At 58.4% G+C, this 13,307-nt stretch overlaps 1 protein-coding gene across 1 annotated transcript in view; it reads right to left on the reverse strand.

The window, feature by feature from the left end:
• Window positions 1-3,229: 3,229 nt before the first annotated feature.
• Window positions 3,230-13,307, reverse strand: part of LOC130610628 (ephrin-A2) — a 36,632-nt gene continuing 26,554 nt past the window's right edge. The window contains exons 2-4 of the mRNA XM_057430663.1: window positions 6,294-6,583; window positions 4,175-4,240; window positions 3,230-3,403 (exon numbers count right to left, since the gene is read on the reverse strand). Coding sequence (XP_057286646.1) covers window positions 3,282-3,403; window positions 4,175-4,240; window positions 6,294-6,583 — 478 coding nt within the window. The 3' untranslated portion in view covers window positions 3,230-3,281. The remainder of the gene's footprint in view (window positions 3,404-4,174; window positions 4,241-6,293; window positions 6,584-13,307) is intronic.

Raw genomic sequence — 13,307 nt, forward strand, 5'->3', positions numbered from 1 at the left:
TTTTTAACTCCGTGTTTCCAACCCCCTGTGTTAAAAAATATCATGAGTCAGGCCTCAAAACCTCCCTGAGCGGGGCTAAAAAATCACCTTGTTATTCCCTGCCAAATCCCTGCCGGGCTCTTTCCCAGCACTTCCCTGCCCGTCACAGCAGGAACCGGCAGCGCTGCGGAGCTCGGTGCAGCACCCACCTCGCTGCTGGCACACAGATGGCCATTATTAAGAAGCAAAATTAAGTCTTTCACCCTCTTGTGGCAAACTTCAGCGCCTCGGATCAGCTGTAGGAGCCTGGGTTAATGAATAGCGGATTGCTCCTATCATTGTGCTGAAATACACATTAAGCACTAGGAATGGGCTGCACAGGAGAGTTCGGTACTTGAGGAAGAAAGGAGCGGGCTGGGGGCTGCCATCGCCTCCCACTGGGTCGGGATAGGGGTAGCGAAGGATCCGGTGATGCCCGGTATGAGCAGCACGTCCCAGCTTTGGTGTCCTCTCGGGCTGCCACAACGCATCCCGGTGCAGGGGTAGCTTTGGCAGCGGCGGTGCCCGGGGAGATACCGGGACCGTGCCAGCCCCGAGCGCCCGCCCGCGGGGCTGCAGCACCTCCAATAATTAAGTACTATCAACAACTGCATATTAATTAATTTAATATCCATTATTATTAATTAACGCGGTAATTAAATCCTTCCCGTAATTAACACACCACCCAGCAGAGCGGTCTGGCTTCACAGCCCTGGCGCGCCGCGGGAGAGGCTGCGATGGGGATGTAGGGACAGAGTCAAGCGTGGTTTCCCCTGGGGGGGGGGGGGGTTGGCACTGGATGCTCCCCCCCCACACCCCCCCCCCCGCCTTTGGGACACGGCAAAGTCATTCCTCCAAAGCAAGGGCCTCGCACGACATTTATTTGTGTTTTATTATAAAAAAATACAGACTCCAAACGGGGGGGGGGGGGGGGATCCGGATAGCACCAGCACGACGTCGAGGACGAAAGCGGCGTTGTCTAAGGACGAAGCTAGGCAGAACGGAGACCAACACGCAGAACCAGCGCCAGCGACGGGCTGCTCCCTAGGGGCAGCCCCGGCCCACAGCGAAAAGCCATTCCCCCCCCCCCCCCCAGCCCGCAGCACCCGCTCGGCCGCTCTCCCGCAGTCGCTGTACACAATATAGATATTTATATATATAATCTATATATATATAAAACACAGACCAAAGGCCAGGGTTTGCTGCTCCCCGTTGCGAGCTGGGGGGGGGGGGTGTTGCTGCCGGCCCCTAGACGGAGCCCTCCCTTCACCCCTTGGATATACACGATGCTTTTGCTCGCCTTCAAGAACCACAACTTGGTCTGGACACACACACACACACACACGGGGACCGGGACGGGAGGCAGGGAACGGCAGGGAATGGGGGAATGCCGGGGTTTATTGTTGGGTTTGGGGGTTATTATTATTATTTTTTTTCTTTTTTTTTTTTTTTAATTTTTTTTGTATGTTTTGGACAGTCGAGATGAGCTTATTGCGAGATTCCAGCTTCCTAGTCTAAAAAATAAAAAATAAAATAAGATAAACCCTTCCATAAAATCCATTCTCAACAATACATAAAAAAAACCGCTCACAGTACAGCGCTGTATGTACAGGGACCGAGCCCCCCGCGCCGGAAGGGTCTGGGGTGCGTTCACAAAGGTGCCCTCCGGAGGGGGCTTTGGCCGGGTCCGAGCCCATCGCCACCATCCCCCGGGACCATCAACCCCATAGGGCATGGGGGGGCTCTCATAGGACACCCCCCCCCCGGTGGGACAGCTCCAGATTTAAGGCGAGGAGGGGTCAGGCCCGAGGGGGACCCCTCCTTGGGGATCTCCCACCCCCGGGGTCAACCTCGGATCGGGGTTTCAGTGGGTTCTTATTAATGCAAAGAAGGAGAAGGAAAAACTTCCCAAGTGCAGCCCCAGAGCCCCAGGGACATGGATGAAGGGGCGACCATGGGGAGCGCCGCGATGGTCCCGCATGTGGCCAATGAACCTCCCCCCCTCCTCGCCATGGGCATTCTCACACCCCAAAGGTGTTGGGGGGATGCAGTGCAGAGCAAGAGAATGCAGAGAAGGAAAACCTGCTCTGTGAGATCGGCCCTGCCTGGATGGAGAATCCAGCCCCGGCTCCAGCCAAACACCCTTGGAGTGATCCCAGCATCCGGGCAAGCCCAGCCAGCCGGCTCCCAGCGCCCGGCGGTGCTCCTGGTGCCAGTGGCCATCCCTGGTGCTCCTGGTGCTGGCCATTCCTGGTGCTCCCCGTGCCAGCCATTCCTGGTGCTCCTGGTGCTGGCCATCCCTGGTGCTCCCGGTGCTGGCCATCCCTGGTGCTCCCGGTGCCAGCCATTCCTGGTGCTCCCGGTGCCAGCCATTCCTGGTGCTCCCAGTGCCGGTCATTCCTGGTGCTCACGGTACCAGTCATCCCTGGTGATCCCGGTGCCAGCCATTCCTGGTGCTCCCAGTACCAGTCATCCCTGGTACTCCCGGTGCCGGCCATTCCTGGTGCTCCCGGTACCAGTCATCCCTGGTGCTCCCCTCCGGTGTGTCCGGTTTGCTTTGCTGCTCATGGAGCTGCTCCGGGGTCCCACGGGGACAGCAGTGACACGCATGGCACGAGTGATGGAGACAGGGTCACCCCACCAGGCCCTTGGTGGGGGCTCGTGTCCGCCCAGGCCCCTCATCACCATGTCCCCATTGTAGGTGGGTGCCTGGAGAAGCACCTTGGGGCCGGCACCACCACATCCCGGTGCCAGAGCGGTGGCTGGGCTGGGAAGGAGTCTGTGACAATGGAGCCGTCGGCACCATCACTGTGCTGTTTGGTGTCCGGTGTGAAAGCAGGGCTCAGTGCGGGGCTGAGCCCGGCCCCGTGCGGGTCAGTCTGGCACGGGGGAGCGCGGGCTGGAACAACCCAGCAAACAAAAATAAACCCCTTTTATCTTTACAAAACCAAACCCCCCCCCCCCCCAAACCAAACAACGAGGCCTCTGTATTTGGTCTAGAAATGCAAAAAGCGACATCCAAGAGGCAGAGCTGGCGCCGAGCGAGCCGCAAGCGCGGGGACGGGAGCTGTCGGTGCGCGCAGCCGGGATGCTCTTTGCTCCCGGGGCCATCCCTTGGCGCGGTGGCCGTGCGGTGACGGGGACTTCCCGCGGTGGCAGGATCAGCAGCACCAACCCTCCCGGGGCACCGGAGGTGATGGAAGGAGGGGGGTGGCCGGAGGTGATGCTCCCCGGAGCCGCTCCCCGGCGCGTCGGTGTCAGCGCTACGAGGCCAGGAGCGTCCAGATGACCGGCACCACCACGAGCATGGCGCGCGGCACCCTGAGGCTGCAGCAGGAGTTGTTGCTGGTGAAAATGGGCTCCGGGGACTCGTACAGGGAATCGTCTGCGGGAGAGGAAAGGAGGGAGACGTGAGCCGGAGACAGAGCCCACCTCAGCATCCCGGGGGCTGCGGATGCAGCGGCTTATCCCATAGCAAGCAGCTGGGTGCTGATGCCTCCTCAAAGGCATCGCTGCCACATGCACTGGAAACTGAGATTGTTTCAAGGACCCAGTCAAGTGTCCTTTGTGCCCAGGCCAGCACAAAGGCACCCTCTCCGTGAGGGAATAAACCCCCAACACTATGAACACACTAACAAGCACTACGAGGAGAGCTTTCCCCACCTCCCGCTATGCCCTAGTCCTGAACAACACAGAATGATTTTTTACAGATGGTTTCATTATACTGGGTTTTATTTTAAAGCCATGCAAATACACAAAAAAAAAGAAAGACATCCTTTTAAACGGTGACATTTCGCAGGCACTCGTCCCCAGGGAGAGCTGCTGCCATTTGCTAATTACACGTTAACAGGAGAAGAAAATTATTAATTTGTTTTTTTAAATGGCTGAGTTATTTGATTCTGAAAAGTAGCCACTGTGCAGAGATTATTATTCATTCCCCCCCCCATACGGAGCTCGGCAGCAAATGGCCATCACCAGGCACAGCGCCTGCCATGGCACAGACACGCTGGCATGGATGCGGGCATTGTCCGCATCCCCATTGAGTGCTACCAAGGTGGGACCTGCAGCACCCCGTTCCCCCCCCAGTGGTCCCCACTCACCCAGGACCATCACCCCCTCGCCCCTTGGGCTACCCAGGGCCCCCCCAGTCACTCACTTGTTGGCCGCACATAAACCTTCAGCTTCAGGCAGGACCTGTCCACTGTGTTTGGGGGGGATGAGGCTGCAGGGAAACAAAGGGGAGAAGCAGGAGGTTAGGGGGGGCTGTGGCCCCACAAAGGGTCCCCAGTGGTCCCAGTGCAGCTGGGCAGGGAGGGATGGCTCGTGGGGCTCTGTCCCTGTGGTGAAGGGCTGCGAGCGCAGGCAGGGCTGTGCTGCTTCCCTCCACAGGTAAAACGAGGATAAAGGCACAGGAATAAGAATACTCACTGGGAGAGAGAAAGGGAGTAATTGCAATAATTATCTTGGTGAAAGTCCCCTCTCAATAGGAGAAAATGTGATTTATATATATGTTTTTAAAAGAATTTCATATTGTCTCAGAGTGGTTTTTTTTTTTTGCATTAAAGAAGGGCAGAGAGCATTATTCACAATGAAGTTTCATTTCAGCTTAAGGAAGGAAGGGGAATCGGGACGCTGCTCGCAGGAGAGGCAGCAGCAAGGGGCACACGCAGTTCCCTCGGGTGCCCACCACCATCCCTCCCCTTGGCTCTGAGGGACAGAGACAGCAGGTTCCTGTACAGATGGTGACACGGGGGGCACCCCCCCCTGCTGCCCCACAGGACCCATTTGGGTTATTTTATCCACACAAACCCATGGGGCAGCTGCAGAGGGGCAGCCCCCTCTCAATGGTACCCCTGGCCCCCTCGACGGGCGCATCCAGCCCCTGCGCCCAGCTCAGCATCACGCCCATGGGAGCGCTGGCATCCGACGGGGGATGCTGCAGAGCCTCCACGGTTGGGAGTTGTCCCTTTTCTTTCCCTCCATGGCGCTACCACCCCACATGGGAAGGAGAAGGCCATGCCTGCCGCGCCATGCTGGCCCATGCCGTGCCGCGCCGCGGCCATCCATCCGCCGGCTCTGTCCCCAGGGCCAGCTCATGCCCTTGACCCGGCACCGGGAGAGCGAGCGCGTCCCCGTGCCCGCGAGGTTAATGGCATTCCAATTTGCGAGCTCGAGGAGGAGGTAATTTCTTTTCTTTCATGTCTGCTAAATACGGTTCCTCAAAGAGGCATAATTTCTAATGTTCCGCATGACATGAATTCTAACCGGTTTAGCAATGATCGGCTTCACCATTTACTTCTGTGTAATCTCTCCCTAACGACATTAAAAATAAAAAAATAAAATAAAATAAAATAAAATAAAATTGGGGGGGGGGGGAAGAAGAGAGAGTTGTAGCTGCTGTTATTTCACAAGTGACATTTTACAGGGGGGAAGGGAGAGGGGGGCAAAAATGGTAATTTAATATAGATAAAAGGAACAAATTAAGTGGGCTGCAAACAGATGCTTTAGGAAAAAGGGGGAGAAATAATAAGGCAGATAAGCACACGGCTGGCTCCGGCGCGGGAAGAGGCGCCCCTGTCTGCCCGTGACACCGCTGAGTGCTGGGGGTCAGGGCTTCTCCTTTATGGGTTTTTCACCCTTTATTGATTGCCAGACTCCCAGTGATGGATCCGAGCCCCAGTGGCTGATTTTGCCATGGATCTGCTGCTCTGCCCCCCCACATGCCCAGCTCTGCAGAGGCAGAAATTCAATGAGGGGCATCATCGGCTTGATCCTGCCACCGCTGCCTGGTGCCTATGGGAAGGTTTCCCCCCTTGAAGGCCAGTTTGGGCTTCATCTGTTGGGTGAGAAAGGGGAGCGCAGTCTAGGAGTGCATGGGAATACACGGGAGCGCATGGGGCCACTGCCTGGGCCTGGCAGGGCTGAGCCACCACTTCGGTGCATCACCATGACCAGTGCCTGGTACTGATCCCATGGAGACGATGAAATCAGTGTCCCCATCATCCCGTGGTCCCTGGAAAGTCCTATTCACTCCTGTGGCCACCCCATGGCTGTGGCTCAGCCCTGGAGAAGGCTTTTGGCACCGTTTGGGATCTCCACCTTGACTCGGACATGCTGGTGCTGTCACCACAAGGATGGATTTGGGGGCATCCAATGCAAACCGACCTGTGGCTCAGCACCCAGGTCTGGTCTGCACTGTGGGGTGATGCGGGAGACATCCCTGGGGTGTTCTCACCGCCCCCCACCATCCATCCCTCCCCACCATCCCTACTCACAGATGTAGTAGTACTCGTGGCCGGGTCTGAACTCGAAGCCCAGTGAGAAGGGGGTGAAGAGCTGGAACTTCTCTGAAAACTTGAGGGGCCCGTTGGGGGAGTCGGGCCGGTTGCACTCCCAGCGCTTGAAGCCCCTCTGACGGTGGTCGCAGGATGCGTGCCCCTCGTAGTTGACCATGTAGAGGATGTAGCGCTCCATCCGCTCGGGCAGCGGCTCCTCGTAGTGCGGGCAGTAGATGTCCAGGTAGTCGTTGATGCTCACTTCCACTGTGTAATCCCCGTGCTGAAACCTGAAGGAGAAACCGGCGTCAGGGGGACCACGCTTCACCGGATCCCACCATGGGGATGGGGTGTGCCAAAAACCTTGGGTCCACCACAACCCAGGGCCTGATCCGGCCCAGCCCGGCACCACCGCTCTCCTCACCATTAACCTACAAGATTAACCCCGAGCCCCGTGATAAACCGCCACCTTTTAAGTCACAAAAGGACCACTGTTCACGGCGATGCTGTGGCAGCGCTGGCACCGCGCTGCAACCCCGGTGTCATTTGTGCTTCTGGCACTGATTACCTGAGACATCAAGGGATTAGCAGCGCTGGAGAGCTCTGGCACACACACTGGCAGCTCCCAGCTCCTCGGGGTGACCCCTGCGACACCCCCATCCCTACGCTGTGCCCTGAGCGGGGGCATTGCAGCCCCCTGGAGCTCCTGGCACTGCAGCCGATGGAACTGGTGGCCAAATTGCCTGGCTCCCCCAGGAGCCAACCTGGCAGCTTGGCTTTAATCTCTGCTCATCGAGCTCGTTTTCTTTGCTAATTAATATGAGGTCCCCCTCAGGGATGGGGGCACCGCACGGCTCCGGGGCTGGAGGAGCAGCGCTGCATGAAGGGATGCTCAGCGGCTGCAGGGGTCAGTGTGGCTTGCATGGGGTAGGGACGGTGGCCACGGCTCCTGCGGCCACCCCAAACCGGCATCCTGGGGGCTCCCTGTGCCCGGTGGGGTCTCAGGCAGGTGGGAGCAGGGCTGAGCCTGGCTCAAACTCATCACACTGAGCACGGTGAAGGGTGACCCATAAAGGGAAAGGGGGGACCGCAGACAGCACGGGTGGGGAGCGGCAGCGTCCAGCCCCATCCAGCTCATTACCTGCTTCATAAGCACTCTGAGCACAGAGGGAAACGCGCTAATTAAGGAGCAGGGTTTTTCTCTCTCTCCTTCTCTCTCCTTCCCCGAGTCAGTTGTGCCAACCCTGCCCCTGGCAAGGTAACATTTTCAATGTAAAATTAATACAAAGGGCCAGGATTTACTGGGAAACAATTTTCAAACGCGCACAAAACAATGCCAAAAAAAAAAAAACCCCAAACAAAACACCTTTTTCTGCCTTTTGTTTAAAAAAAAATTACTTATTTTAATGATCATTATAAAAGCCCGAGCAAAGGCGACTGAAACAGGAGGGCACGTGCTTAGCAGGGGAATAATAATAATTATTCTTTTTGGAGGGGAATAAAAACATCAGCTGACCCTAAGGGCCTTCGCTGGACTGGCAAATGCTGCATTAGAGCTGATGAGCTGTGATCAATGGCACCAGGCATAAAGTCGGGTTTTAAGCGAAGGACAGGTTTTTTGGGGGATGGACGTGGGGCAGGTTTTGATGGATGGATGTGGGGCAGGTTTGGAGGGATGGATGTGGGGCAGGTTTTGATGGATGGATGTGGGGCAGGTTTGGAGGGATGGATGTGGGGCAGGTTTGGAGGGATGGATGTGGGGCAGGTTTGGAGGGATGGATGTGGGTAAGGTTTGGAGGGATGGATGTGGGGCAGGTTTTGATGATGGATGTGGGGCAGGTTTTGATGGATGGATGTGGGGCGGGTTTTGGGGGGATGGATGTGGGGCAGGCTTTGATGGATGGATGTGGGTAAGGTTTGGAGGGATGGATGTGGGGCAGGTTTTGATGGATGGAGGTGGGGTAGGTACTGATACATGGATGTGGGGAAGGTTTCGATGCATGGACGTGGGGCAGGTTTGGGGGGATGGATGTGGGGCCGTGCTGGCAGCACCAGCACTTCTGCCCCAGCACAGCAGGCAAAGCCCAGCACAGGAGGAGGCAACCAGCACAGGGTTCATTGGAAGAGCCCCACTGATGCCCTCAGGATGGGGATGTGGGGATGGGGGCACATGGGGATGGGGTCTGTGATACTGTGCTTGTTCCATCCCATCCCAGGCACCGGCCACATGGAACCACCACGGACCAATGCTCAGCACAGGATGAGCTGTCACCGCCTCGTCCCGCCTTGGCTTCAGCTTTCCATGGCGCCACAACCACACCGACAGCCCAGGTCCAGCACCCAGCACCCTAAAACCTGTCCCTGAGCACCAGCGCCCACGGGAGACCCGAGCCGGAGCCTCGGGCGCCCTCAGAGCCGCGTCTGCTGCCGGATGAGCGCAGCCCCGCACGCACGGAGCCCTCTGTTCCTTCATTCTCGTTTCAGCGGCAGCAGGGCCCCGCTGATGACAGCGAGAGGGTCTGAGCTGTCTGAACCGGGAGCATCCCTCGCTCGTCTGCTGCACAGGAGATGCCCCTTTCAGCGGGGTCCTCCGTGTCCTGCTCCCGCCTGGCAGCACTGGGCATGGAGCGCACGCTGCCCTCCCTGCACATCTCAGACACGCGTGTGGCTTATGCCAGCCTTGGGGTGAGCTTTGTCCCTACCGCATCTCAGCCCTTGAGTCCCAAGGACACGGGGACACGAGCCCTGTGGTCCATTGGGAACTGCAGAAAGCAAGAGGAGAGACCTCTGCTTTGGCACACCAATAAAGGCCAATTCACGACGTTTTCAAGCCAAATGAGAAGCTCAGCTCTGAGCAAATCCACATTCCTGTTACTCTGCCTGGGCTCACCACAGCCGCACACATCATGGGGTGGGGACGATGCTATCACCAGGATCGATGCTATGGGATGGGGATGATGCCATCACTGGGGCTGATGCAATGGGATAGAGATGATGCCATCACCAGGAATGATGCTGGGGCTGATGCCATGGGATAAGGATGATGCCATCACCAGGAATGATGCTGGGGCTGATGCCATGGGATAGGGATGATGCCATCACCAGGAATGATGCTGGGGCTGATGCCATGGGATAGGGATGATGCCATCACCAGGAACGATGCCACTTCTGGGGCTGATGCCAGAGCCCACCACGGCCACCAGAGCTCTGCCGATGGACACAGAGTTCACCCACTGCCAAAGGGGTTAACATGGGAGCTTTGTTTTTCCCTGACAGAGACGGATGGAGCAGCCTCCCGGCCTCACCCGGCGGGATGTTACACTTGACAATTGCCTACTCGCAGCTTTCAGCTCTGTCAGCTACCATTAAGACCGGGATCCTGGCTAATTGGGTGCTTCATTAGGGGCATTCATTACTGTTAGCGCTGCCTGACAGCCAGGCCTGCTCTGCCAGCAGGGCAGGGGACACGGGCAGGCTCACGGCCCCACTGCTGACCCCCACTGCAGGGTCTCCAACAGTGAAACCCTCCTGGGACACCCTGCTTGGCACGGCCACGGCTCCCATCGATGCCAGCATCCCAGCGCAGGGGGCTCTATCCTGCATCGCTCTCCCACCCTCTGCCACCCTGGTCCTGGCACCAGCACCCACCACGCGCCGAGCCCCGCGCTGTTGGCTCCATCTCGGGGCCACGTTTAATGGACAACATCCCGGTGCCATCACGCGCCGGCCCCTTTGCATGACAAGAGTGGGAACCCATTGGAGTGAAATTGCCTGGAATAAAACATCGGAGCTGGCGAAGCGGCTCCGCTGCCCGCCCTCCTGCCTGCGCCGCAGCGGCACCGTGCCCGTGTGCCCCCACACCGTGCCACGCAGGGGGACAGCTCCATGGCAGGGCCTTCCGAAGCTTTCACCTCTTGGGTATTCCCTGTGGAGGGCAAAAAGCCCCCTGAGACCCTGCCCTGCAAACCAGAGGCATCCTCAGCCCGAGCCCCCGGCCTCCATGGGGCAGAGGCAACCAGGAGGGCAAACCCTGCCTGGCCCAACAAGCAGGGTTGTGAGAGCCCAGCCCTGGTCCTGGTCCCCCCGGGCTGGGCAGGCAGTGCCTCGGCTTCCCCTCTGGGTAGCAGGAGCATCCCCCAAATCTCCCAGATAAGGGCAGCCAACCCAGCAAGGGAACAAAGCCCGTTTGTCTCTGGCCTCGCTGCATCCTGCAAGCCCAGCCAGTGTCCCAAGGGTTAAATAATTCAGATTTTTCTTTCCTGAACAGCTTGAAAAGAGATATGATTGCACCCGCTGAAATACTTGGCGGGGGGGGGGGGGGGGGGGGAGATATATTATGGAAGGAAAAGAGCTATTTAAGCTGAAGAACAGCGTTGGCACATAAACAAATGGGTATAAACCGGCCATGAATAAATTGAGGCTGGAAATTAGGAGGTTTGTAACCCCAGGAGCGAGGGGCTGGAAGGGGCTTGCGGAGAGGCAAGGAGGGGGCCTGGGTGCTGCCGGCACCGGGGTCCCAGGTGCAGGGATCCCCCGGCTCCAAGGGCACCCGTCCTTGCGGGACCAGACGCTGAGATGCTTAAAACCTCCCTTATGCTTTCATCTCCTGAAATCTCCTTCATTCAAATAGTCCCAGCGTGATCAGGAGTAATAAGCCTATTACAGAGCAAAATAAAACCCAGCAGCCCCCCCCCCAAAACCAGCCCCCAACCTCGCCCGCCGCCCTCTCGCTGTCTTCTAAACACAACCTGATGGGAATTGGGATGCTGTGCGGGCAATGCCAGCCCCCCGCCAGCCGCCGTCGCTGTCCCCCCCCCTCGGGAAACAGGCACAAAGCAGCTCCTGGGTGTTGAGGGGGGGGCATCAGGGAGGAGGCGTCCGCCCGGCCCCTTTCGGCAGCGTTACGGCTCTTTTCCCCATTAATCCTGCTGCTCGGCTGGTTGCTGGCGTGTCCATAGCCAGCAATGGACTTCATGCCGGGAACGTTTAAGCTGGTTTTCCCATCTGTTTCTCTTTCTCCTTGGACAAGCCGGCAGCGCCCAGCGCCGATCCCGCGGGATGCTGCAGGCAGCGCCGGGAGCCGGACTTTGGCCACGTGTTGGTCGCAGCGTCCCGGAGGCAGATTCATTCTCCCCATGCAAGAGCAGGAGCAGAGCTCAGGGCTAATGGAAGCTCTGGGAGGGGATGGAGCCAGAGCTGGATGCTCTCGGACACATGGGTCCATCCGATGCCGGTCCATCGGGGTTGGTCCTCCCACCCGGTCCCACCATCCTGCCAAGCACCAAGGTTCATCGTAACCGTGCTGCTTGGTCCTGCATAGCCAGAAAGCCAGCGTGAGCACCCAGTGCTCCCCAAACCTCCACCCAGCATCCAACCCAGCCAAACCCAGGGGATGATGCTCCGGGGTTGTGGCAGGAGCCGGTCTTCAGCCTCATCCTTCCCATGGAGGCGATGATGAGCCCCGGTCCCAACGGGGCCGTGTGTGCTCCGGCAGCATCCCCAGCGCCGCGGCGGTGGGGCAGAGCGGGGCCGCGCGTGGCGGGCTGCGGCTCATGGTACGCCTGTAATGTGGTCCTGAGGGACTCGCCGTACACACACCACCTAAATTATTTAATTTCTCCAAACTGCTGCACCTTTATAAATCATTAAAAGCTCCTTTTGATCTGTGTTAATGAGGTTTCCGCAGCGCCGTGGTTGGGAACGCTCGCCGGCGCCAGATAGAGAATCAGCTAATTAAAAATACAAAGAAGGAGCAAGTGGGAGGAGGGACGGGTCCGGCGTGGGGCAGGCACGGGGTGACGGGCACCAGGGATCGCCACCACCTCTCCGGGGTGCGGAGGGGTAAGGGATGCTTTAGGGATGCTCAGCCTGGTTTTCCCCTTTCCTCTTCTTCCCTCTGTTTTCCCCAGGGATGGGAGGATCCAGGCTTGGCTCTCCCCAGCCATCCCCACCTAACCCTAACCGCATGCCCCGACAGGAGAGCAGCCAGCCCGGCAGAGCGGGAAAGGCGGCGTCAAGTGAAATCCATCAGGAACAAAGCCACAAGCATGGGCGGCAGCAGAACCATCCCATTTACTTAGGGGTATCCCCAGTGGTTGAGCCCTGCATCCTCTGGCCTCTGCTCTCCCGGGCTGCGGGTGCCACCCCGGGGGCTCCAGCACCCATTGCCCACTGACCACCCCTCCCAGGGGCCTGGTTTTCCCCCCAGCCACCAAACCAGGAGCTGGAACCGTGTCACTTGGAGATGCCCACGTTGGCCAAAACACGGGGCTGCTGGTCCTCCCGCCCGCTGCCATGTGTGTGGAGAGGGATGCGGGATCGTTCTGGTTTGGAACCTTGGATGCTATCCCCCCTCTTTGGGAATGGTGATGTGCAGAGCCACGGCGGCAGGAGCTGACGGGTCAGGCAGCGAGATACCGGTGGGGTTGGTGTCAGCGTCGCTTTGCCAGCCCTGACAGCTTTAATATCAATATTTATCTCAACTACAAAACTCCGAGCCCAGCTACATATTCAGCAGCTCGATTACAGTTATCTGGAATGATGGTGACGGCTCCCACAGACGGGAGGTTAGTTTGGGCTTAATGCCATTTGACAGCCCCGGCGCAGCAGGGATGGGGACGGGGATGGACAGCACCGCCTTCACCCATCATCCGACCTGAGACCGAGCCATGCCTGGCTCACATAGGGCAAGCCCCAAGGGCCCCCAGCAGCCCATTGAGCCCCTTGGGACAGCTCTCCCCACTAGCAGCTGGCACAGGGCAGCCCAACACTGCCTGCCCTGACGTGCCCCACGAGCCTCTCCTGACACTCCCTGAGTTACCAGGGCCGGGCCGGCGAGCCCTGGCTTGGCTTTGGCATCAGCCTCCCTGCATCACCCCCAGCCCGCAGGGACAGCGCGTTCCAGCATTGGTAAATCATCGACGGAGTCACCACAAGCATGTTTTTGTGCTCAGCCTCCGAAGGATCCGCACCCTGATGGGGAAGGACCCTGAGAACCGGGTCTCTGTTGGTTTT

The sequence above is a fragment of the Pezoporus wallicus genome, unplaced genomic scaffold, assembly GCF_028554395.1.
Source record: "Pezoporus wallicus isolate ANWC-B61680 ecotype Strahan unplaced genomic scaffold, APGP_CSIRO_Pwel_v1 contig_13339, whole genome shotgun sequence".
Lineage (NCBI taxonomy): Eukaryota > Metazoa > Chordata > Aves > Psittaciformes > Psittacidae > Pezoporus > Pezoporus wallicus.